The 26,920-nt window shown below is 47.5% G+C and overlaps 1 protein-coding gene across 1 annotated transcript in view; it reads right to left on the reverse strand.

The window, feature by feature from the left end:
* Positions 1 to 26,920, reverse strand: part of Dnai1 (dynein axonemal intermediate chain 1) — a 67,880-nt gene that overhangs the window by 20,642 nt on the left and 20,318 nt on the right. The window contains exons 2-12 of the mRNA XM_048420572.3: positions 21,872 to 21,904; positions 20,200 to 20,298; positions 19,943 to 20,023; positions 15,659 to 15,785; positions 15,397 to 15,515; positions 15,158 to 15,277; positions 13,929 to 13,988; positions 12,337 to 12,471; positions 7,425 to 7,509; positions 3,249 to 3,366; positions 2,906 to 2,949 (exon numbers count right to left, since the gene is read on the reverse strand). Coding sequence (XP_048276529.1) covers positions 2,906 to 2,949; positions 3,249 to 3,366; positions 7,425 to 7,509; positions 12,337 to 12,471; positions 13,929 to 13,988; positions 15,158 to 15,277; positions 15,397 to 15,515; positions 15,659 to 15,785; positions 19,943 to 20,023; positions 20,200 to 20,298; positions 21,872 to 21,904 — 1,021 coding nt within the window. The remainder of the gene's footprint in view (positions 1 to 2,905; positions 2,950 to 3,248; positions 3,367 to 7,424; positions 7,510 to 12,336; positions 12,472 to 13,928; positions 13,989 to 15,157; positions 15,278 to 15,396; positions 15,516 to 15,658; positions 15,786 to 19,942; positions 20,024 to 20,199; positions 20,299 to 21,871; positions 21,905 to 26,920) is intronic.

Here is a 26,920-nt window from a genome sequence, read left to right on the forward strand (position 1 = left end):
TGACTTCCAATTCACAGAGATCCACCTGCCTCTGCCTCCCGAGTGCTGGGATTAAATGGGATTAAAGGTTTGTGCCACCAAGGTCTGGCTTCCTTTTTTCTTCTTGCTCCATATCTAACCCCAGGAAATTGTATCCTAAGGATGTGACAGGCCCCAGTCCTTCCTAGAATGTATGCCTATCCTTCTTGTACTGGCTAGTTTTTATGTCGTCTTGACACAAGCTAGAGTCAGCTGAGAGGAGGGAGCCTCAATTAAGAAAATGTATTCATAAGATCAGGCTGTAGACAAGTCTGTAAGGCATTTCCTTAATTAGTGATTGGTGAGGGTGCTTCCCCTGGGTTGATGGTCCTGGACTCTATAAAAAAACAAGCTGAGCAAGCCATGAGGAGCAAACCTGTAAGCAGCACCCCTCCGTGGCCCCTGCATCAGCTCCTGCCTCCAGGTCCTGCCCCGACTCCCTTTGAGGATGAACTGTGTGTGATGTGGAAGCGTAAGCCGAATGACCCCCTCCTCCCCAAGACACTTTGGCCATGTGTTTTCTAGCAGCAATAGTAACCCTAACTAAGACACTACATAATTTTTCTGTAATTGGGTTATTAAAAAAACATCTAAATTTTAGGAGGAAAGGGAGCTTCAAAGGCCTGAGCTGCGCTTGTTGGGCTCAAACTCAGAAATAAACCGCAATTCTCATTCAGTGTCTTTTTTTTTTTCTCCCCTTGGGGGGGTTGGTATTTGGGAACTTTCAAAGACTGTGATGGAGGCTGATGGGACTAGCTGCTCCTCATGATGACCCTGTCTGCAACTGGGGTGCTGCACAACCGGGTGCTGCCTCAACTTCTGCTTTTCCTTCCATGGAACACATATCTGAGAACATAAGATGCTCCAGGTGATCTCAGGAGCCAATGCAGAATTTCCGAGGCCCCACCTCGGCTGGCCCTGCTCAGGCCTGAGGCTGGTGCTGTAATAGATGATCATCTGAAAATTGGCCAGTGGCAGCGGCCAACAGCATTGCCTCTGCCACTGGCTTCTGAAGAGGTCCCATCTCTCCTGCTCTGCTCAGGCCCTCTGAGGGGTTTTGCCAGGGAGAGAACAGGAACGTACTCTTGGCCTGTATGTCTAAATGCTCCTGGAGCTCGTGTGGCTCTCCTGCATGTAGGCCTCCCGATGGCTCCAGATGGAGGCCTGGCTGGTTATCAGTCTTGCCATGTCACTAAGGAGACAGAGGCACTGAGAAGGGCTCCGCAGAGGGAGGTCCTTAGCTGCCTGTGGGTACCACTGGCTTGTGCCTCCAAAGACTAAGGAAAGACAAAGAAGCATTTCCTAGGTGAGGGCTTGCCCAAGGGAGCTCGGCGAACCCTCGTGGAAGGTATTACTTTTTCTGACTAAGGCTACCTCCCGTGGATGGCTCCACCTGACCTTGCTTCTAACCCTGGATAGAAGATGGGCTGGAATTTATGGGGTTTCTCCTCCACCTTCTAGAGAGGCTCCCACACTCTCACCTCAGTCTCAAGCAGGGAGCCTGGGACTTACATGGGGGTCCACACCCACTCCCGGGAGGGCCTACCCAACCCCCAGGCTCTGTCCCAGGCCCAGAGAGGGAAGAATGTGCTCGTTCCCTGCCAGAGGGGGAGGGTGCTTCCCATGTGGCAGCAGCCACCCTCAGGAGTAAGGACACAAAGCAGGCATTTAGGGCACCCTCAAAGGCAGCCCAGACCACAGGGCTGGGAGCAGCTCCAATGTCTCCTCCCTGAGAGGAATGACAAATACCGACTCCTCCCCCTCCCCCTGGATCCCTACCCTGGTCAAAGAACGGATGGGCAATCTAAGGGGCAGTGACCAGGAGCTTGTATGCCTGCCAGCCAGCAGCAGCTTGGAGAACGGAAGGGCTTTTCTGTTCGCAGAAGCGAATCCTCCCAGCCAGAGAACAAGCTGTTAGCATCAGGGAGCTGTGCCTGGCTTGCCGTGTAGGGCCCTTCCCGTTAGGAGCAGGGACTATCCTGTTCAGAGGCGGGGGCTCCTGCTTGGCCCAAGTACCATGGACACAGGTGCCACCATACTGCCCCCACCTTGGGTACCACCAAGCAGGGCCAGGAGCACAGGTAACTGTGGTCTCCTGTGTCTCAGGAACAGAAGAATGAACTTCAAGTACTCGCTTTTCCTAACTCCTACCCTGCCTCAGGCCTGGTCAGGAAGGGCCTCCATCCCCCTCTCTGGAGTGGCTAGGGTCTTGCCATTTCTCCTTGACACACCAGCACCAAGTCTCCCAGTTCCTCGTCTCAGGCCTGCAATTCCTTCCTGTACTCGACATGTCTCTGCCCCTTGTAGAATTCCTCAGCAGTTTCCTTCTTGAATGGCTTACCAGGTTCTTTGAGGGCTGGCCCCACCATCTCTCTCCTGCCCGCAGGCTTGGTCTATACTGCTCCTTCTGCTACAAAGCCTTCTCCTTCATTCTCTGAGGTTCAGCTGGCATATTCAGCTGTATTCTCTTTACCAACACTAATTGCTCATATGAGTGTGGGTCTTCTCATTAGAATAGTGATGCTCAACCCATGTGGGTCATGACCCCTTGAGGGTTGAACGACCCTTTCACAGGGGTCACCTAAGACCACCAGAAAACAGATTATATTCTGACTCATAACAACAGCAAAAAATACAGTTATGAAGTAGCAATGAAAATAATATTATGGGTGAGGGTCACCACAACACGAGGAGCTGTATGTATTAAAAGGTCACAGCATTAGGAAGGTTGAGAACCATTGCACTGGACCGTGAGCTCTCTCAGAGGGCCAGTGACAATGTCCTGGTCAGCTCTATTTCACACACCTGCCAGAGAAAGCTCTGAGCACACTAGGAACCTAGGGCCTGTATATGCATGAGCAGACGAATGAATAGCTAGATCACTTACAGGAGCCGTGTCCCACTGCAAAGAGATCCTTGTACTTCGGATTCCTGCCAAAGAAATGTGAACTCATTGGCGCAGGAAACAGACATGGCCCTCCCATGGTCAAGAACATTCCCATGGGCATGGGTGACTACCTACACTGCAGACATACACAGTTCAGCTTAGATTCTCACCAACAGTAGACTGTAGATCATCCTGAAATCCAATAAGAATCCAGGTCCTATTTTTCCCCAACTCTGTCACGTGTCACAGTCAAGATATAAAGTGCAATAAAGGACATAGGGCTCAGGACTTGGCACGAAGTAGGTGCTCGGGACCCTAGATTTGCTGCAATATCTGTACTCACCAGCAGAGGGCGGTGACGGCCAGGCGCTTGGCTTTGTCATTTTGAAACTTCCAGAGAGGCAGCAGCGTACCCTCCTGGTCCCTGTATTCATCAGCAGCATCCTCATAGTACTTAAAATCTTAAACACAAACAGACACAGTCAGCCAGGAGCTGCCACTTTGTAGCAAATCGATACCTCCTTGGGCAATACAATGAACCTCTTTGTGTTTGGGGCTGGAAATAATAGTAGGGCCATCTCAAAGGGCTATTGTGAGAATATAGGTTAAGTTTAATATATGCAAAGTGCCTAGAAAAATGCCTGACAAAGAACTTCTCCCTGTATACTAGTAATGCATCCATATGTGCGTGGACAGAATCCCAGGTTGTATCCCTCCTCCTCGTGAGTTTTCTCAGTGCTTCAGAAGCTCAGGCCAGAGCGGCCAGATTTCAAGGGTTCAGCTGCCAGCGGCTGATTAATAGTTCTATTCATCCTGCCTCCTGGATTCCTAAAATACAGCCCGACTTTATGCTCACTGCCAAGCCTCACTGTAGTGAAGCTCCTCCATGGGTTCCCCAAACTCAAGCTTTATCCTCAAAGTCGGCTTCCATTTTCATAAGTTAGCCAGAAGTCTCACCTTTCCGTTTACCTAAGCTAGGAAGGTGGGGATTCCTTAGCTGATCTCTTTCTACTCTTTCTTTTTTGTCCTCCTGTCTTTTTAAATCAATTTTTTAACCCATAGCTACCACCTAGGTTGAGACTGCTAAACCCATCACCTGGCTATTGTATTCTTCAAGTTGGTCTCCTTCCTCCTCTCTCATTCAGCCCATGCTCCTCAGGGCCAGCACAGCCAGAGCAAAATCTCCCTCCACGCTCCACTCTCCACACGTCACTGACGCGTCTCATGGCTCTCCTCGAGCAAGGTTCTCCGGTCAGATCAAGGCTCCTGGACACCACCTCCACATCCTTTCCAACCACTTATTCTTGTGTTTCCCGCGTTTCCTCCTGCGTTTCCGGGTCTAGACTGCCTTGCCCCACCTGGATGACTCCTACTTGCTCTTTCTCTGACTCTTTATCCTCCTTTTCTACAGGGTCTTCGTTTTCCTTTCTTTTTTCTTTTTTCTTTTTTTTTTTTTGTGGTATCTCAGTTGCAAGGCCACAGCATGTGTTGCCTATCAACTCTGTCATGAGGGTGGCAGAGGAGTGTGACCTAATTTGGGGGAGTTGGGGAGAGAGAGAGAATCTGTGCGTGGCAGCTAGGGGGTCTGTAACCTATTATCACTGTATTACCTAAGCTGATTGCAACGTCTGTGCTCAAGCGATCCTCCAGCCCCAGCCTTCTATGTAGCTAGTGTGCCACTACACTTTTTTCCCACTATGTAGCTCAGGCTGGCCTGGAACTACATGACCATCCTCCTGCCTCAACCACCTGAATGCTGCAAGTTCAGACATGAGCCACCATACCTGCATACCTGGCTCTTTCTAGTAGAGTTAATCTGTCTATCCCAGTCCTGCCTCGCCTCTCCTGAGACATCCGTCAGTCTTTTGACCTGTCCGCCGTTCTGCGCAGCTCCTGGAGAGCAGGACCTACGTTGTTACATCCATCCGTGTGTCCCCAGCGCATGGTGCAGGGACAGCCACAGAGCCGGGCCCCAAAGTCAGGTGGGGAATGGTTCTGCCTTCTCTCAAGTGGGACGGCCAATTAGAAGGAGCGCCCTGATTCTGCACAGTCAGAGACACGCCCAGGCATTGCCTAGACCCTCCCACAAAGCCGCATACCTTGAGGCTGTTGTAGGATTACAGTTAAACCTCAAAACTGTCTTGGAACAACAACAACAACAACAAAAAGATTTAAGTGGCCAGTCAGAAAGGTGTGAGCCTTGATCACATCAAGATTCCTGAGCTTGGGGGAGCTTTGAAAATTCTTCATTTCAGAACGGGATTAATTGGTAACACTTCTTTATTTTTATTTCTCCTTCATGATTACACTTTCCCAAAGGGAAAACACCGCGCAATTAAAAAAAATCAAAGTTCAATGCATTTTTATGTGACTGCGCTCTTACAAATGAAAGCGGTTCACAAGGCCAATTTCTCCATGGATGTTAATCAGACTTGCAGCCCTGTGGTGGGCCACTTGCTGAGGCTGGGTCTCAGGAAGCCACGCTGTGTGAGTGACAGGTTCATTCACAGCTGCTGTGAACACTGACAGCTTTGAAAAGCACTCAAGGTCGTTCTCCAGCCTGAACGATAACAAGGGGGCTTGTTTAGGCTGCCGGTCTTGGCAGCCTTAGTTCTGTGTCCCACGGGTGAGCAATGAGCATCAAGTCACCAAGAAGGGCCTGAGGCTGTCAGCAGAGGAGACCAGCCAGCAACATGGCGTTGCCAACTCTGGGGAGGCAGCTGCTCCACATAAATGCACAACCTCTTAGGGAAATACAAGCCACTTGGGAATGTGCTGTTCATACCATGGGAAGGATTTCCTTTCCTTGGCATAGTCAGAGACACCAGAATTTCCCAGGCCCCCAGGATTGGAGCATTTCTGAATCAATTTCTATCTTCACCTCGTCGCTAATTAATTGCTAGGGTAGATCTATTGCATGTGCTCCTGTGAAATGCCTCCTCCGGCTTGGTGGCTCCATAGCCGGTGGTGAAGTGGTTAGTCAACAGATCTACCAAGGGGCTTGTGTTTGAGTTCTGGTTCAGCTACTCATGGCTCCCACTGGTTGTGATTTTGGTCAAGAAGTAACAGATTAGCTTGGATTTCTCATCCATAAAATGGGGCTAATAATGCTATTTACATCCCAGGATAGCTGTTTGGAAAACGTAAAATGCTGTGTCCGCATTGTACAGCACAATTCCTGGCACACGGGCCCTTCGCAGTGAGCTTTGGTGCTTGTTTTCCACATTTTCACCTTTCCCTTTGTCCCGTCCCCTGTTCTACCATTTGACCAGGCATGGCGAAGCCTGTTTCACCCCCCACACCTTCACTTTGGTCCCTGAATTCTGCCCAGTAGCTTCCTTCTCTAGCTCCACTCTCATTGGGCATTACTCTGTCCAGGTGTCGGTGTCTCTCAACTGTCTATAGAGAAGGCCCCAACTGCCTCTTCAGCCTGAATTCCCATTTCCCAACAGCTACTGTTTGGGTCCTTGAGCCTGCTGTCCCTTGTCCCCAGGGTCAGCTCCTACCCATTCTCACTGCCAAGTCTCTGCTCTTGCCATCCTCTGATGCAAACACCCTCCCTTCCACAACCGCTCACACAGACCCTGCTTAGCTTCTGGCACTTAGTCCACTGCACCTGGAGGCCTCCTTGACCTTTTCCATGCATCCCATATTTATTTTTCTCTTCTTCTTGTTTTTTCTTCCCCCCCCCCCAAAACGGGTTTCTCTGTGTAGCCCTGGCTATCTTAGAACTTGCTTTGTAGACAGGGCTGGTCTCAAACTCAGAAATCCACCTGCTTCTGCCTCCTGAGTGCTGGGATTAAAGGTGTGTGCCACCACTACCTGTCCATTTTTCTCTTCTTCAGGGGCACCCAGAGAAATTCCTCTCCCCTGAGTTCTAGTTTAGCATCTCCAAGCCCACTGAGTGGAGAATGGAACACAAGGTCAAGACCTGAATCTGGGTTCTCTTTGGCACTCACTAGTCAGGCAGCTTTGTCCTTTGCTGCTCATGTGTGAAGTCAGAGTGCCTTTCTGCTCTGCCTGCTCCCCAGGACTGTCGGGAGGACGGCATTCGATCACTATTCTGCAGCCCAGTTTGCAGTATGTCAGGTCTCATCACTGCACCTGCTGTTTTTTATGCCATTGTTCATGGCGGACTTGCATAAGTCTTGTCCCTTCAGCTACATCCAGAGGAGGAAGGGAGGTGGTGGCTTGCGTTTGGTTGTTTTATGTTCCCCTTCATTGTAGGACTTAGCATGGAACACTCAAACGCTAGTCTTTTGTGAAGGGTTTTAGATACTATTTCTGAGACTGGCAAGTTGGCTCAGCAGCTAAGAGCACCTACAGAGGACCTGGGTTTTGATTCCCAGTACCCATAAGGCAGCTCGCAAGCGTCAGGAGCATTAATTCTGGGAGATCCATGCCCTCTTCTGAGTGCACATTCAGACAGACAGGCATGAGCACATGCACACAGACACAGGCGCACACACAACTGAAACTAAATAAAGATAATAAAAACTAACATTCCTTTAAGTCTTACCTTGAGCAACATCATCATATGTGTTTTGGTTGACCATTCGCTCCACAATCTTAGCAGCCTGGGACACTTTGGTGATATCATCACTCTGTGGGGTACAGAAGCCACAAGTCCTCATCAGCTAGTGCCTGGCAGGGCCACATGCAAAAGCCCAGGTTTGCAATTGGTTCGGCAATAGACCCCTGTGGCTGCCTATCCTAAAGGGCTCAGAGATGGCTCACGGTCCAGTTTCCCACAACCACCACATCCTGGGAGCCCTTTCCTCACAGGTGCACAGGGTCTGAATGGACACATCTAGTCCCTGGAAAAAGCTGCCTCTCACTCTCCCATCCAGTTTGTTTTGGAAAAGGCATGGAACAGAGCCCAGAAAGGCACTGGAGGGCAGAGCACTCAAGGACCTGCTAGAGGCTTCGGTGGGGCAGAGAGGCTTTCTCAGATCAGGGAAGACAGATTCCTGTGAAAGGCCTAAGGGATGGTCCAGCCCAAATGCCTTACTTCTTTAGTCTCAGGGTGAGGGAGTCACAGAGGCCCAAACAGAGAAATGAGCTTCAGGTGGAAGGCAAGGCAGAACTGTGCCTGCCAAGCCAGGGCTCTTCCCAGACCACAGACAAAGCAGCAAGTTCTGCCCTGGAAAATGACTCCCTCTGAACCAAGAAGCAGCTTCCAGAAACACAGAAAGTAAACTACTTGGCAAGTTAACAGAGATGTAAGAAGTTTGGGGCTGGCAAGAAAAGCACAAACAAGGAGGGGGAGAGATGACGGTTCAGCAGTTAGGAACACTTACTGCTCTTGCACAAGACTAGAGTTCCATTCCCAGCACACATTCTGGGGAGCTCACAACAGCCTGTAACTCCAGCTCCAGGGGAATCTGTGCCTCTAGATGCCTCCCTGTGCATATAACCCTCTTCCCCTACATACACAAAATTAAAGATACCAAAAATAAGTCGTTAAAAAAAGAAAAGAACAAAGAGTTTGGGCTGAGTGGCAGAAGGGAACAAGCTAAGTGTGTATCCAGACAGTAACCACGGGTTGGATGTACAGATCCTGGAGACTAGCACTGCTGGGGGAGGCCATGCTGGCTGAGACTAGGTTGTGGGGGCCGCAAGATCGCTCAGTGAGCAGAGGCTGAAGATCTGTGTTCATCCCTGGGACTCACATGGTGAAAGGAGAGAAATGACTCCCACGAATTTACTTCTGTCTTCCACACATGCTATGGCTCGTGTGAGACACTCTTTCCACAAATTAAATAAATAAACTCTAGTTAAAAACCTTAAGAAGAGATGAAGTTCTAGATCACACAGGTGTATTTCTTTCCTAGTTGGACGCAACCCTGAGCGAGTTACTCTGATTCTCTGGGTCGCAGAGTCCTGGGACAAAGTGAGGATGGACAGGCAGGCTCTCCCTCAGAGACCATGTGGGGAGTAAACACAACAATGCACATATTGATTTAACTTGGATCCTGGTGGCAGTGCAGGCGGAGGAAACACAGTTGCGTGGTGGAGGCTCACACATTGGCATCTAGGAAATGGCTCTTGGAGGGCTCTTCACCACTCTTCAGACTGACTCTATTTATCTCAGAAAACTGGGCAAGGAGGGCCGGCATTGGAGTCTGTAAGTCTAGGGCTCAGAGTTCCCAGATACCCCTCTTCCACTTCTTGACCTAAAGCGCAAACTCTCCTTTCATAGCTTCCAGGCCAGCCTGACTCTTCCTGTGTGCAGCAATGCTTGCTGAGGACAGCTAGCCAGTTAACTGACATTAGCTTTCCTGGCTCTGCTGCCTACAATCTGAACTCTCTCCTGGGGCCATGAGGAACTACAGACCTGAAGGCAACCCCTCTGATGCTGCAGGGCATTGCCTCGGCTTCCCACGTCAACACTCCCTACAGTGATCTCTTCTAAGATTCACGAGCCTTGGTGTGGCCTATTACCAACAGTGGCCACGCTGCTAGTCCTGTGTGTACACATTATTGTGGCTCGTTCAACAATCTTGCAAAGTGTGATGTCATTTAAGATGGCTTTACACTTTGGGAAACTGAGGCTTCTTAAAGCTCCAGATCATATTATCAAAGTCAGACTCGAATCGCAAGTCTGTGGACTTCGGAGCCCATGCTCTTGTCCCTACTCTGTCTGACTACACTATCCTAGTCCTGGGAGACCTAGACTGGACCCTAGATGTGCCCAGAGGAGAGTACAGTGGGTATCACCCTACTGGAGCAGTCACAGCTCTTTGTGGGTTCTGACTGACTTTGTGGCTTCTGATCCCATTTCCCTATGCCTGCCAAATCTCCCAGACCAGACAAGCTTGCATTCATTTTTGTGTATTCAGCCAAGTCACTAATGAGCCTGAGACCTGCAGGCTCATTACCCAGGACCTTCTTGTAGGATATCATGAACTTACTCTCTTTTCTCCCTGCCCACACCTGAGTCTTTTATCAACCTAAATAGACAGAGGTCTTTGAAGAGACTGTGTTTCTCTGCCCCAGCTCTAGGTCTAGGCAAAAGAGAAGGTACCGCCATCCTCACTGATTCTTACAGACAGCGGGGCTCGGCACCTGGCATTCCTGGCTAGAACTCAGTTCCTTTGGGGAAAGGGTACTTGCCAAGGTACTCACCCAGGAATGGCGTACATTATTCCCACAGTGTCCTACCTCACCATGGCTTCTTGGCCTAGCGGATCAGTGTGGGAGAATATTCATCTATTCATCTAAGTGTGTTACATTCATCTATGCTGTGGAACATTTGTTTAATGATGCAAAGATGTGTTGCATTCTTTTATGTTGCATTTGTTTAGCTCTGAAACTGTTATTTTGCCTGTCTAAAACACCTGATTGGTCTAATAAAGAGCTGAATGGCCAATAGCTAGGCAGGAGAGGGATAGGTCAGGCAGAGAGAATGAATAGAAAAAAGAATGAGAAGAAGAGGAGTGAGAAAGGGAGAAAAGAAGGAGAGGAAGATGCCAGGAGCCAACCACCCAGCCACCCAGCCAGACAAGGAATAAGAAGAAAAGAAAAGATACATAGAAATAGAGAAAGATAAAAGCCCAGAGGCAAAAGGTAAACAGGATAATTTAAGTTAAGAAAAGCTGGCTGGGAATAAGCCAAGCAAAGGCTGGGCATTTATAAGAAAGAATAGGTCTCTGTGTGATTATTTGGGAGCTGGATGGTGGGCCCCTCAAAGAGCAAAAAATAAAAGGAGTAAAAACCAAAATTACTACAGATCAGAATCTGCCCATATCCCTGTTTCCCATGTCAGCAAACAGGGTGAACCAGGGTGACAGGGAGTGTTGACGTCAGCTTTGGCAGACTTTAGGTCTCACATCAGTTTTCAGTCTCAGCCACAGAGTCTTCTTCTGGTTTCTGGGTCTTGATGATTCTAGTTGGGGTTTCTGCCATTATGGGTTCCAGCAGAGCCAATAGCCTAAACTCTCACAGATCTTCACATTGAGCCTAACCTAGACCAGAGCCTCCTCTGGTGCCTTGAGGAATGGTGTGAGGGATACTGACACAGCCCTGGAGGCCGGGGCTCTATCCCACAGAGACTGTGTACTCGGCATGGCCATGACCACTCAGTGTTTGATTAGCGATTCAAAGGAAATGAACATCTCTATTAAGTCATAGCAGGGACCCTCAAACCTCCCTTCAAGTATGTCATCAGGGTCATGGAACAGCTCTGGTAAAGAAAACAACTTTCTTAACCGAACTGAGTTTTAGTGCGGTTGGAGAGAGCAGAGCCACTTCCCTGTGAGTGCCCTGGGCGCTCTCCAAAGTGCTGAAACCAGCCCCTAGCTTCTTGTGACCCTCTTCCAAAGCAGGTCACACCCATAGAATCTTCACTCTGGGCCTCCTTCTCCGGACCTAGATTTCTCTCTTTCTTCAGGAATAAATGAGGTCCCCAGCATCTCCTGTGGTGATCTCCCCCATGCCATCGCCCCATGGTTGCATCCCTTTACTCTATGGTGATCCTTAAACTCCTGCAGGCTGCACCCTTCTAAATCCCCAACCATGGTCTTTCTAAAACTCCACTTGGCTCCTTATGGTCAACTCAACTCTAGACCTGATGATGATGGTACCTAAGATAACCTTTGAAGACTCACTGACCTAGTTTCACATCTGTAGCTGTGATTAAAAATATATATATATATATATATCCTGACAAAAGCAACTTAGGAGGAAATGGTTTATTTTAGTTCAAAATTCCAGGTTACAGTACATCATAGCTGGGAATTCAAGGCAGCAAGAACTTGAGGCATCTAGTCACATCACAGTCAGGGAAAGAGAATGAATGCATGTATGCCTAATATTCAGCTCACGTTCTCCACGCTATGCAGTCCAGCACTCAAACCTAGGGAATAGCGCCACCTGCAGTGGGTTGGGTCTTTCCTTACCCAATCCCCAAGACAGCCCCCACAGACATGCTCACAGGCCAATCTGATCTTCACAGCCCCCTTGAGACTCTTCCCAGGTGATTCTAGATCCTGTCACATTGACAACTAAAATGACCATGTCACTCACTTTAACTATCAGACATAATTAAATCAAAGACTGAAGGCAGAAGAACTTAACTCACCCTAAACTCAGCGAAGACATCTTATCCTCAGATTCCCACCCCTACCACAACTTGGTGACTTCCTGTGATACAGATAATACAGACTTTTCAAGAAACTCTGTCCTAGGCCAGTGACTCTCAAACCCTTCTGACTTTCAAGAATATTAATCAGGGGGAAGATGGGGAATGCTAGAGAAAATTCTAGCTGTCCTTATGTCTTCTCCTGAGGTAAGAAATTACCCACACCTCAATATCAGCCTTCCCCCTTGAGCATCTGTGAACCCCTTCTATATAGCAAGCTTTTATTTACCTACAGCCCAAGACCCCACTCAGACATTCCGTGACCGAGCTGTAGACACCCCCACCAAACCTGGGACTCCATAGATGTCAGTTTCCTCATGGCCGTCTTCTCTGTCTTCTTAGCCACTGGAGTCTTTGTCTTCTCCTTCTCTTTGGTCTTTTCCTGTTTCTCAAGCTCATCTACATAGGCATCATAGATTTCCCACTAGGCAAGAGCAAGACAGAAGAGTCACCACAGGGCACAGCTTTCAGTGGGCCAGCTCTTCAGCCTGCAGGAGTCGGCTGTGTTAACCTGTCTAGTTGACACCCTCCAGTCATTGAAGTACATGTTCAAAGTCTGTCTTCCCTACCAGTCATCTGCTCTAGAACAGGAAGAAAAGAGTTTTCAGGGTTCCTCTGGACTGGGCTTAGCCACCCTGAAGCACAGGGTCTGCATCTTAAGCTGGAGGTCAGTGCTAGGTTTCAACCCACATCAGGAAGAGAAAATGTGCAACCATTAGGTAATGAATAATTTGTTGGAGATATCTAAAAGTGAATTAAGAAATATTTTTAAAAGGTCTTCCTCAGTTGGTGAGATAGTTCGAAGACTAAAGGCCCTTTCCAGCAAGCCTGATGACCCGAGTTCAATCCCTGGGACCCATACGTTGGAAGGAAAACTGACTTCTGAAAGCTACCCTCTGACCTCCATGCATGGAACACACAAACACATACATGCACACACAACACATACATGCACACACAACACACACACACGCACATACACACACAGAGTTAATGGGGGAAATGTCTGCCTCTGCGGTAGTGGAAAAACATATTGGCTCCAGCTGACCATCTACTTCACTGCCCACATCTCAAGATTAGAAAGAATAATAATAAATAGGCATTCTGCCAACTAGAGTTGGAGAAAGAAAAACCCAAGGGCTGTAGCAGCTGTAGCAGAAGCAGCAGCAAGAATCTGGGGCTGGGCAAATGCAACAGCTCACAGGGAGTGCTTCCCAGACTGGGCAGTCACTGCCACCTGGAGGCCAGATAGGCACACCTTACATTTAACAATTCACCCACAGTCCAGGATGCCTCTCTGTGCTGCACTTCAGCGTTTGCTATCTCATTCAGAGCCCGCCATCACCTCCGCATGGCGGCTGGTCATTCTTTGTTGACAAAGAAAGAAACAGAAGGATTAAGAAAGAAGTGAAGTATACTATGTCCAGGATCCCACCGTTGGAAGAGCAGAACTTGGGCCTGATCCTAGTACTTGTCCAAGTCAGCACCGCAGCCAGGAGGGCTTAATGGGAAGGAGGAGGGTCCGCAAGAATACAAAAGGCAGTCAGAATGTTGGTCAGTCACAGGATGACTTTAAAGTCAGTCACAGGGTGCCACAGGCTACAGCGTCCATGGGAACAAGCATTCTACCATGTCCTGGGGAAGGCTCCAGAAGCCATCCATGCCTCCAGCATGGTGGCACGAAGCAGGTTCAACACTCACTATGGGGGACCTAATGTGATGTGCCCAGTGTTCGGGACTGATAGCTCAGGACGACATGCAGGGAGATGGATGGATGAGGAAGGCAGACTGGAAGACATGCCAGTCTCCTCCGCTGCTGAATGTTCCAGGACGCATGGGAGGGCAGATGGAGACAGCTTTCAGGCTGACCCAGGGTCTTACCTGATTGGCTGTGGCTGAAAAGTTTGTTCTTGGTGGAGGCTCCATCTGACATTCTCGATCCTAGAGAACAGTCACAACAGGAGATCCACAGATGGTCCCACCTCCCTCTCACTTAACCCAACAGACAGCTTTAGAAGCATTTTGGTTGGAGCTGAGGAAGGGGTGGAACAGAACCAGAGAAGCAAAGAAGAGCCTGGTGAAAGACTGAATTATTCAAATCCCACATTTGTTTCTCCATTCTGGCCTTCTTCAGCAGCCTAAGCTGGAGGACAAGGGCAGTGAAGATCAATTACGCCAGTTTTTAATCAAGACAAGGTCCAGGTTGGAGATGGACAGACTTGCCTATCACCAGTCTCCAGACACAATGCACAGAGGCTGGCCTCCCTCATGCACCAGGGCTAATGTCCTTTACATGAGAAGGCTTCTTCCCAAAACTGGGCTCTCTGCATCCAGCATGTAAGTTGCTCGCTCCCATTATGTATAACCCGACTATCCAACATCAACCTAAGGACCACACAGGGTGATGAGGTGCTGCCCAAGACTGGCTGACCCTGGAGAGCCCGCCTCCATCATAGATGCACTATGTTCATAGTACAACACTCGGTGAGCATCCCTCACCTAAAACCCTGTCAGGCTCTCTCAGCCTGTGTCTCAGGACCCTTCATGGTCAGGGAATGTTCTAGCTTTTCCAAGCTGATCTACCACAAAGACCATCAACCTCCATTATATTGTTTCGAGACTCCCCATCCCCCTGGAACACTGTGGTTCTGATTTCTACTCCCTCTTCCCAATCTAGCCCAAGCTGCAGCCTCTCAGTGGAGTCCAAGGGCTCTGGCCTTCCTTGGAATGACTAGATGGCTTACAGGGACTTGAACATATATTCCAGTTTTTCTTGGAGAGAGTTGCTGTGATCTGTCCTATCTCCCCTCTCCAGGCTCAGGCCTGCAAGTACTGGTCTTAGGCTTAAGTCTGTCTTGCCATTGTATAGCACAGAACTTCAAAGTAAAGGGGTGGGGGGGGGATCTACATGGAGGGGATTGTTGAAGGTCTGTATAGGGGTGTGGTAGGGGGAATCTACCTGGAGGGGGATTGTTGAAGGTCTGTAAAGGAAAGGGTGGAGGGGAATCTACCTGGAGGGGGATTGTTGAAGGCCTGTAAAGGAAGGGGTAGGGGATCTACCTGGAGGGGGATTGTTAAAGGCCTGTAAAGGAAGGGGTAGGGGGATCTACCCGGAGGGGGTTGTTGAAGGTCTGGGACGCTCTCTCACTGAAGTTAAACTGGTTAGTGAGTTTTCGTTCCTTGGGTTGCACAGGAGCCATCAGCTCCTCTTCGGTCACTTTCTCAGTGGTCTGGAAATAAAGATCAGGAGGCCAGGATTTAGTTGTGGGAGGGAGACAGTGGACAATCAGGAGCAAGGGGAAGGAAGCCCTGGCCTGGCAGGATGGGGGCGGGCCAGAGGAGGCTGCACCTCGGCTGCAGCAGGCACGTCTGTCTGGCTCCCAGCTTCGGTCTCTGCTTCTTTGGGTTCTTCCTCCTCCTCCAGGATCTCTGTGTCTGAAGTCACCACCTTGGCCGATTCCTGGGAACCTTGACAGGAGACTGCGGATGAGTTCAGGGTCCAGGCCAGCTCAGTCCTGCCTGCCAGGCCCTGCTTGTCCCTTGGGCTCCCCATGACCTGGGTTAGCTCCCAGGCCTGTCCAGAGGGCCGCAGCCTTAGGCCCGTGTCCTACCTGCCACCAGCTCCTCTCGGTAGTGCTGTCGCCGTCCTTCATCCGAGTCTTTGGGGATCAGGTTCCCCACCTGGCTGAAGTGAATCGCCAGTTGGTTGACAAAGCCAATAAGTTTATATGTGCCTTCCTGAAAAGAGAGGATCCCACAAAGGGCTGGCATCAGAAAGCAGTCTGCCTGAATCCTCTAGAGCAATGGTTCTCAACCTTCCCAGTGCTGTGACCCTTTAACACAGTTCCTCATGCTGCGGTGACCCCCACCATAAAATTATTTGTTACCTCATAACTGTAATTTTGCTACTGCTATGAATTGTAATGTAAATATTTATGTTTTCCTATGGTCTTAGGAAATTCCTGTGAAAGGGTTGTTTGCCCCCAAAGGGGTCATGACCCACATATTGAGAACCATGGCTCTAAGTTAGCAATCCACCTCTGCTACAGGGACTATAACCCCCAATCCTTAATGTTTTCACTAAATTTCTGCTTGAGGAGAAAAAAGACAAATAAATGAGTTTTCTTTTTTTGTAAGTTCTCATCAAAGACTCATTTTTAATTTTTTATTTATTTATTTATTTATTTATTTATTTATTTATTTATTTATTTATTTTGAGATTGAGTCTGACTACATAGCCCACAGTGGCCTGGGACTCTCTGTGGGCCAGGCAGGCTTCAAACTCAGAGTGCCACTTAGTTCTACCACCTAAGTGCTGGGATTAAAGGTACGTGCCATCACACCCAGCCTTAAAGACGTATTCTTAAATACCCTCTGCATGCAGCCTGAAGCAGCTCATATTTATCCATGGTTCAGGGGCTTTGTCGCCTACATTCATGCCAAGGGGTTCCCAGCTCACCTGCCTCACCTTGGGCAGGTCAGACATAACTGTCCAAACACCTAGCACAGCCTTGCCATGCCACTTTAATGGACGTCAGAGGGACCAGAACATCAGAGGTGACCAGATCTCTTGTCTGCTATTTCTGTCCAAGAGGACCACAGAGGTCCAGAGAAAGTTTGGGTTTGGCACTTGTCCAGGTCACATAGCAGATGAGAAGCAGGACTGGGCTTCAAGCCCAGGAAACCGTATTTGTTCGTTCAACAAATAATTTTGAGCAGCTATCATGAGCCAAGTATTTTCTAGGTGCCCAGGACATAAAGTTGAGCAACAACAGACACGGTTCCTGCTTTTGCAGAGCCCATGGTCAGGAGTTCCTGTGGATATCGTGTTGATTGGCCTCCTAGCAACTCAAAAATGGATTTGGAGACCAGAAGTCTCTTCCCTTCTTTAAAACAGTTCTTTCAACCATTTTACATCATGTGGAAAATAATTATATTTATATGGCACTCTGAGATTAAAAAATCTTGCTGGGCAGTGGTGGCACAGGCCTTTAATCTCAACACTTGGCAGACAGAGGCAGGAGGATCTCTGAGTTTGAGGCCAGCCTGGTCTACAGAGAGAGTTCCAGGACAGTCAGGACTGTTACACATAGAAACCCTGTCTCAAACAACAACAACAACAACAACAACAACAACTACAACAAAACCACAAAATCAAAGTCCCTATGAAGGCCTTTCTCTCTGTAAAGGACGGGGGACAGGAAGTGTCCTTGTTGGCAGAGCTGGAGTCAAGTCCTTGGTCCGCTCCTCCTTATCCTCACGACCTTATCTTAAACCCGCAGGCCCTGGATTCTTTCTTCTATCAAATAAAATAATAATGGCATCCAATTTCAAGGAAGTGTAAGTATTCGCAATAATGAAAGCAATCCATTAACACAATGCCTAACACATAGTAGGTGCCCTATGAGTATTCACAATAATGAAAGCAATCCATTAACACAATGCCTAACACATAGTAGCTCATTAATGCTCAATGAGGCAGTAACTGATAGTCTGGTGGAGGTTCCCATGAGAACGAACGATCCATCCAGTTTCCCTCTAAGACGTCACCTCCATCCTGTCCTCAACAGCTGACCGGAAACTTCCTCTTCAACTTAGGGATGGAATTTGGATTCTTTAGCACATGAAGAAAGAGTAGCAGCTTTGGAACCTAAAACCAGACCTCTCAGAACCAACCGTGTAGAGACAGCTGTGTGGGAGAATGTTCGACAAGCCAAGAGATACTGCAAGCACAGCTAAGGTGAGTGTCCCTTGGAGCCAGCTGGCAGGTCACTCAAAGGAAGAGCAGGAAGAGGACACTGAAGCAGGAAAAACAACCCCGAGATGCACCTGCCACAGCTGGCCACTGAGTCCCGGCAGGCCCCTATTTCTAATGTCAAGACAGGGTACAGGAAGGTATAACCTTGTCTAACATGACTTTAGGGAGTGACAGACAGCTCTCCTCCAACCTCTGTAAACTGCCATGTGGGGGTCATTAGCAAAACTCTTGAATAGCATCTTTTGGGAAACATATCTGGATTTGCTTCAACGTCTTTGTGGAGGAGCCGACTACACAATCTGAATAAGAAGCAGTATATTCATGAAATTTTCACAAGACATACACAGATGTTCATTATTTAGCAGCATTATTTAGAATTGCCCAAAGAAGAAACAATCCAAATGTCCATCAACTGAACAATAAAGAAAATGAAGCATATTCATAGAATATAAAATATTATTTGGCAATAAGAAGACACGGGGTATTGACATATGCTATAACATATGAATTGGAAACATCACGCTGAATGAAAGAAGCCAGTCACAAAAGATGAGAAACTATAGGAGCCATCTCTTCACATGTCCAGAATACACAAGTCTAGAGACAAAAATTAACCTAGTGCTTCCCAGGCTAGAGGAGATGGAGAGTTGAGTAATCACAGCTATGAGGTGTGACGCTTTCTGGGGGAAAATGTTCTAAGCCTAACATGGCAGTGCACACCTGTAACCCTAGCCTCAGGAGTGAAGGCCGGAGGACCAGGAATTTACATGAGAGTCTGTTTCTAAGAAACAAAGCTAAGACAGAAATGTAAAGAAACGGGTTGTGTTGAGAGTTGTACCTGAGGGTCTGGGGCATCCTATGTAAAAATACTTCATCTAGGATCTGAGACTGGCACACAGTAGGAGTGGATCTAAAAGGCCTCAAAGTGAAGTAAGAAACAGAGACATGACTACCACTTTAGCTCAAAAGCACTCTGAAATTCTCTCCAGTCCTTTCCGGAGCTGACCTGCTGTGGTCTAAAACATGGTGCTGTCTCTTATGAAGAACTGATGCAGGTTGTCTGTTAAAAACTTGCTCACACCATGGTCATTAAAAGATGGCCCTGGGAGTCATCCACCTGCCTGGCTGGCTCACATATCAAGAGACTCTGTGCCCAGAGCCTGCCAGAATTCCTCTCAGATGGGAAGGCCCTGTGTAATGTGAGACCAACATCTCTTGCAGAGAGGACTCTATTCTGCCCAGGTGTCTTGCTGGAGGAAAAGCTAAGCTTCTAAAGAGCCAGTACTTTGTGCTGGTGGAAAATGTGTTCTGTGTTTTGGAAATATTGAAAGAAATAATTTTCTTTTCTTTTTTTGGGGGGTGGGGTTTTGAGATAGGGTTTCTCTGTGTAATAGTTCCGACTGTCCTGGAACTCACTTAGAGGACCAGGCTGGGCTCGAACTTGCTGAAATCTGCCTGCTTGAAAAAAAAAAATCATTTTCTAACCAAATGATTCAATATTCTTTTTTTTTTCAATTTGGCTGAAATTTCTTTTTTTTCAATATTCTTAAAAATAAAAATATATTCAAAAGCTGGGATGTAGCTCATTGGCAGAGACTTGATCAGTATGAGCAAAGCCCTGGCTTTAATGGATTCAGTCCCTGGCACCACAAACAAATGAAAACAACTCCTCAGGTCCTGAAGGCTTTGCAGTTAGCAAGACTTTTTCACTGACTGAAAAATTCCAAAGGGGCCTGCAAGGTGGCTTAGCAGATGGGGGTACTTGCTGCCAAGCTTGACAACCTCAGTTTGATGCCCTGGATCTTCTCTGGAAAATTGTCCTCTGACCTCTGAGCTCTGCATGCACACTGGAACCCTATCTACTCTCTCCTGCTCTTCTTTCTTTTGTGCACATGTGTATTCTCTCTCTCTCTCTCTCTCTCTCTCTCTCTCTCTCTCTCTCTCTCTGTGTGTGTGTGTGTGTGTGTGTGTTTCCAAATAAAATGTACTAAAATTAAAAAAAAATTTCAAACATCTCTGGATCATTCCATGCAAAACCCCAGTTTCTAGCCAAGGACCTCGGTTTACAAGTGACTTTGTATAGTGGCCTGGAGCCTTGTGCAATGTGCCCAGCACTGCCCAAGAGGGGATGACTTACTTTGAAGCTGTACCTGACAATATTCTGGGGTGCATGTGGGTTGTTGGCTGTCAGGATGCGAGTGAACTCCTCCTTTAACTCCTGAGGGAGACAAACACCAAGAGGGTCAGAAAGTTTCCCCTCCCATTGCCTCTGAGACTTGCCCCCCTCGGGGTACCTGTAAGCTCTGTGCAAGCCTCTAATCTACCCTGTGGAAGACCCCCACATCCGAAGCTGGAGGAGATGAGATGAGCAGGGGATGAAGTTTGCTCACTCACCGCATCAGTCAACTCCAGCTGGTCAGGGGGTCGAACCGTGGCTCTGGATTGGGACCACTCATCAGTTCCTTCTCCCACATCCGTTCCTGAGTCTTCATCCTGAACAAAACCACAGCAGTAGGGTCAGGAGGGCCCAAACTGCTGGAGCAAGCAAGGGATGCTGCAGGAATCCCCTTTATTCACAAGTCCTCCCTGAAGCCAAGTTCTATCTACTGTGCACAGAAAGACTCCTCATGGAAGACTCCAAAGGAACTGCGGATGCTAGGTTTCTCGGTGCCTGGGAGACCATAACCACCTCTATGTCAGGGTCAGGGCTCACCTGAAACACTGTTGTGGGTCTTTTGGCCCCAGCAGGGCATCAGATGAACCGGCTCTTCCTATTGCCTTCAACAAAGCCTAGAAGCTGAAGTCCATGACCAGTTGCCCAATACTTTATGCAATGTGCTTAGACAGCCAGAGAGCCCAAACTGTTCTCCAACCAGTGCGATCCAAATTTGTACTTGACCTTCCAATCTGCTACATCAAGATTACTTTTTTTTAAAAAAATGACTCTTAAAACAAATACTGTCTTGTACTTTGCTCCTTGAAGCCAAAAGGAGTCCAGAAAAAGAAGTTCTGCATTGTTAAATGCCTTGCCAAAGTGGCCGTGGGGATCTGAAATGTTCATCTTTACTCACAGTCAAAGACATTGAAACAAAGCAATAATATTGTGTTTCCCAATGAAACTGGAAAACAACAAGCAGAACCTTCTGAAAGGTGGGCTCCCAGGAAAGGGCACAACCTTTCTAAAGAGGAACGTGGAAATATTTACCCAGGTCTAATAACTGTTTATATTCTTTGACTCAAATATTTATACTTAGGAATTTACAATAAGAAAATAACTAGCCAGGCTGTGGCGCATGCCTTTAATCACAGCAATTGGGAAGCAGAGGCAAGTGAATCTCTGTGAAGTTTTAGGCCAGTGTGGTCTACAAAACATGTTCCAGGACAGCCAATGCTGTTACACAGAGAAATCCTGACTCATAAAGAAAGACAGGAAGGAAGGAAGGAAGGAAGGAAGGGAGGGAGGGAGGGAGGGAGGGAGGGAGGGAGGGAGAGAGGGAGGGAAGGATGAAGGGAGAGAAGGAGGAAGGGAGGGAGAAAGGAAGAAAGAAAGGAAGGAAGGAAGGAAGGAAGGAAGGAAGGAAGCAAGCAAGCAAGCAAGCAAGCAAGCAAGCAAGCCACAACCACGCCCAGAGACACAGGTGGTAGAAGGATGGTCATAATGGTGAAAAAGAGGAAATGTTCTTCTTCTAAAGCAAGGCATGGCGGAACACATTAAGACATGACCTTAAGGGATATATGGTTGAAACTTATGCAATAATTTCAAGTGTTATAATAAAGTATATTAGCATAGAAAGTACCCAAATATTTACATTTAAAATGGTTATAAAATAATAAATACTGTTTTATTACTTTTAAAAATATATATTTATTTTTCTTTTATGTACATAAAAATATCTGGGAATATATAACATTGCATGTTAAATAAAAAGCAATTTTAGGGTAGTAGCTTAAGCATAATTTTAGGGTCCTTCTAGCTTGCTCAAATTTTCTAAAACTATGTGGTTAATTTCCAATAGCCAAAATGCCACCAACATCTTGTTTGGTGCCTGGTGGTCCCAACACTTACCCTCTTCCTGGCTCCTCTGGTCACACTGATACTCTAAAGGAGGATAAAAACAAAAGGTGAGTCAGAGGTGAGACAGCAGGGGAACAGCATCAACTACGCCTCAAGGAGGCTTCTGCCCAAGGACTTCGCCGCAAAGGGCTGTGAACTCTCCCAGCTCTCAGAAACCATCCTGGGTCACCTGCAATGGCAGCAAGTGCTTCTTAGGTGAGTCAAGGAGCTCCTGTATCTGAGGCAACCCTGTTTCAGCATCACCACAACTAACCCATGAGGAGTAGCCCGAGAAACTTAACACTGGGAACTTCTTACTTGTAACTAGTTCAACAAATATATTTTTAAGTAATTTATTTAATTTTATTTTATGTGCATTGGTGTAAGGGTGTCAGATACCCTGGAACTGGAGTTGTAGACAGTTGTGAGCTGCCATGCTGGGAATTAAACTTGGGTCCTCTGGAAAAGCAGCCAGTTCTCTTAATCTCTGAGCCATCTCTCCAGCCCAACAAATATTTTTGACATATATTCTAAGAGTTGAGGATGGAGCTTGGTTGGTAGAATGCTGACTTCTATGCACAAAACTCTGAATTCACTCTCTAGTAACACATAAAACCAGGATTGGTTGGCCAATGAGATGATTCAGTGGGTAAAGGCACTTACTGATAAGACCGGTACCTGAGTTTTATCCCTGGCACCCACCCACATGGTAGGAGGAGGGAAGAATCTCCCACAAATTGGCCTCTGACCTCCATATAAGTGCTGCGGCACACACACTCGCATGCTCACACACACGCTTGCACAGAACATAGCAGCACTTTTGATCCCAGCACTCAGGAAACAGAGAAAGGTGGATCTTTGCGAGTTTGAGACAAGCCTGGTATACATAGTTAGTTTCAGGCCAGAGCCTGTCCAAAAAAATCAAACAAATGCAAAGCAAACAGGCATGGTGGTATAAGCCTGTACTCCAGCACTGGGGGACAGCGGCAGGAAAAGAAAGTGTATACCAAGTGTTCAGCCCCGAACTGGGCAATATGGGACTTCAACTCATAACTCCTGTTCATAAACTCCTGTTTGGGGTAAATATAGAACCATATGAGCAGATGCTTAATTGGGTGGACTATTACTTTATCTCCAGTACCTGTAATGCCCAAATATTGAAGGTATTCGGATGACTTACAGAATAGATTAAAGAATTCCATCAAACCTCAGTGGTGATGACAACCTTGGGAAAGGTTTTCCGCTCTGAGCTTAGCATCCTCATCAGTGAAAGGTACAGAAGGGAACATGATAACCTCCAGTTCTATACATTAAAACTTCATGTGCAGGGGCTGGAGTGGGGAAGCTGGAAAGATGGCTCAGCAATCAAGAGCACTGGCTGCTCTTCCAGAGGACATGGGCTTGATTTCCAGTACTCACAATGGAGATTTACAGCCATCTGTAACTCTGGTTCCAGGAGACCTGACACCTTTTCTGACCAGGCACACACATGGTGCACAGACACGCATACAGACAAAATACCCATACACAATGTAAATGAATTAAAAGAAAAATTTAAATGACATGTTCCCAAGAGCATATAGTTTTAATGTCTTCCCAAAGTTCACATGTTTGCAGGCCTGGTCACCGGGTTGGGTACTGGGAAGCAATAGGACCTTTAAGGGTCCTAGCTGGAAGCCCTCGGGATATTGTGAACACGCCATCGGAAGGCATTAGGGCAGTGCTGTAACCTGTAATGTTGTAGCTCTCAGAGAGAATACTATAAAAGGAGCAAGCCTGGCACCTCCTTCTCCCTTTGCGGCTGACCTAAGATGAGATCCTTCCTCCTGTGCTAGCTCTGCCATGTGGTGCTCACCTCAGCAGACTGATGCAGAACTGTGAGCGAAATGAACCTTTTTTCCAACTGGGCTTGGTGGCACACCTGTAATCCCAGGACTCAAGAGGCAGAGGCAGGTGGATCTCTGAGTCCAGCCTGGTCTACAGAGTGAGTTCCAGGACAGCCTGGGCTACACAGAGAGACCCTGTCTCAAAATAACCAAAACAACAAGAACAACACCCCTCTTTTCTTCAAAACCCCAGTCTTTTTTCCATTGACAGAAGCTGTTTAGCAAATAGTGACATGCTCAGTTCGACTCGATAAACATTTGTAGGGGATTTGTTTCCTAAACAGGACAAAAAGGTGAGGCTCCTGTTCAAGTTCAAGTTTACTTAGAGTTCATGAAGGACAGGGGAGTGGTGTCAATGACCTTAACTCAATAAGCCTAAGTTCTTTTGAAAGCTAGCTTTGTGCCAGGGTGCTGTAGGACTGTATGGGTGGTAACTTCTGTGACAGGGTGCTATGGGACTGTATGGGTGGTACCTTCTGTGACAGGGTGCTATGGGACTGTATGGGTGGTACCTTCTGTGACAGGGTGCTATAGGACTGTATGGGTGGTACCTTCTCAGCCTGAGCTACACACAAAGATGCCAGAGGCTACAACCTATCTGGGTGTCAACAGAACAAGATTGTCAAGGTGCGGATGTTGTTTTTAAAATCTGTTTTTATTTATGTGTATGTGCATGTGTCTTGTGTATTATGTCACATGTGTTTGGGTACCCGTGAAGTCAAAAGAGGGAACAGGAGCCTCTGGACTGAGTTTGTAAGCGGTTGTGAGCCACCCCACAAGGGTGATGTGACCCAAACTAACATCTTCTGAAAGAGTAGCTAGGACTCTTAATCACCGAACCATCTCTCCAGTCAGAGATTTTTCTTTTTCTTTCTTTTTTTTTTAAGGAAAAAACATCAGGTGAGAAAAAGAACAATGACACTGACAGAAAAAATGTTTCATCAGACAAAATCTAATGTGTGAAATGAAGGGGTAGACTAGACCATCTACCACAGCACTTACAGTCATGGGGTCCTTGGGAACAGCTTGGACAGTGAAAAGAGGGGATTGTAGGTGAAGGAAAAAAGCACTTTTCAGCCAGGGCTGGGATTCAGGCTGGGAAGGCAGGCAGCAGGGCTCAGATTTCATCTAGGATGCCAAGGTTTCCAGCTATGACTAGGCCCTACGAGCCTCCCTTTGAAGAGGCTCTGACCTCTAAGGCTGGAAGCATCATAACATCCAACAGCTTTCTAGCCCACAACAGAGCACTGAAGGGCCAATCCCCAGCCATACCACCAGCCTAAAGTAGAAAATAAGACCCAGTTACCACTGCCCTGAAGATGCGTCCAGCTACCACTGCCCTGTGGATGTCCAGTTACCACTGCCTGTGGATGTCCAGGTACCACTGCCTGTGGATGTCCAGGTACCACTGCCCTGTGGATGTGTCCAGTTACCCTACCCTGCAAATGTCTGTAAAACATTTATCTGGCAATGAAAGAACTGACAGGGCACTTTGAGTGTGATTGTTTTTGGCAGTTGGAAATATTTCAATTAACACACTATAAAAGCCACACTATAATAAATGCAAAACAGGCCAATGAAATCAGCTACAGCCCTGACTTCCCAACCATAGCAAAGGAGATTGAATGTCAGGCTGCCACTTTGGGCCCTTGGTCTTCCAGAAGGAGACGCCTGAGACAGACAAGTCTGAATTCCTGAAAAGCTTTTGATGGTTACTTCCAGAAGTCATCAAACCACAGAAGAAGAAAGCCCAGGCCCCTTCCCGTCATCAGTCTGGCCCCATGTCTCCATTCCAGCCTCTCCTTCCCCTCCGACATCAGAACTTTAAGGTAATCTATTCAGGCTACTTCTAGTCCCTGAGCGTGACCTGGGCCTTCCTGCCTCTCCACCTTTTATTGTGTCTTCTGCCAAGAGTATCAGCGCTTCTTTTGTGCCTGTTGATACCTCTGCCTAATCAAAACCCACTCACCCGGCCTCTGCGCCATCTAACTGCTTTTACCACCTTCTCTACCTCCCTCTGCCCTTCCCTCCCTCCTCCTGAGCAGGCTCCCTTCCACTTTTGATTACCACACAAGCACTGGCTGTTGTGAGATTAAGGACCCAGTTAGTCTTTAATTAGATATTCCATTGTCTCTTTTGGTGTACAAGAGGAGACAGTGCTGTGAGAAGAATCGTAATACTGCAGTACATATGGGAGGGAGCTGAGAAATTCCAACTCCCAACACAAACAACCTGCTATTCTTATGCTATTGCTCAAAGAAGGCGCTTTTCTCTTGGGCAGATTATTCTGTATGTCCCACTGCAGCTATCTATGGAGCAGGACAGGAAAAAGCGTACCCAGCCCACTATGGCAAGCAGTGTAACTCTGGTCATTAGTGAGATGTGAGATGTCCCAGCCTGAACATCTTTACAGCAGGACATTCTTCTATTGTTATTGCCTAACTACATTTGATTTCCCTGTCTCCAGTTTCTCTCCCCTCTAACTATATCATTAATACCATTTTCAGTCAGTGGACACTTGCCTTGGGATTGCCATTCACTAAACTGTCTATGTATATTATCACATTTAATATTTATCATTAGCCTTTGGGGTCAGAGCATCATTATCCCCACTTTACAGGTGAGGAAATGAAGGTTTAGAGAGATGGAGCAACTGATCCCATATTAATGCAATTGAGATAATACTATCAGTCACTATAGTTTTCCCCAAATGTAAATCTGATCACGACACTCCCTTGACTTACACTCTCCAAGAAGTCCCCACTGGGTAGGAGAGAGAGCCCACGCCTTCTTCATGACCTCGTTCCTTTCCTTCTCACAGCCACACTCAGTCACTTAGAGGACTCCCAAGTGTAAGCAGGAGCCATGAAAGCAGGGATCCTGAGTCTGTGTCTGATGGCAGACATGTCCCCTGGCACCGTCCCTGCTAGGCGACAGCTGCCCACATAAAATGACTTCTCTCCTGAAGTAGGAGTTGTGGGTGTCATGTCCAGCTGTGAAGGAGGCCAAATGAAGACTTGACAAAGCCGGAAAGGCTGGCCAAGGAGACACGAGGCAGATAAGGCTTTGGTCACAGGTGAAGCCAAGAATTCCAGCAGAGAGTGAGGTGTTCCTTGTCCCAGGATGATGGTGACTCCTGATCCCATTCCTATCTAAACATCTTTCGTCATCAAAA

This window comes from Myodes glareolus, chromosome 16, assembly GCF_982192425.1.
Source record: "Myodes glareolus chromosome 16, mMyoGla1.1, whole genome shotgun sequence".
NCBI classification, from domain to species: domain Eukaryota; kingdom Metazoa; phylum Chordata; class Mammalia; order Rodentia; family Cricetidae; genus Myodes; species Myodes glareolus.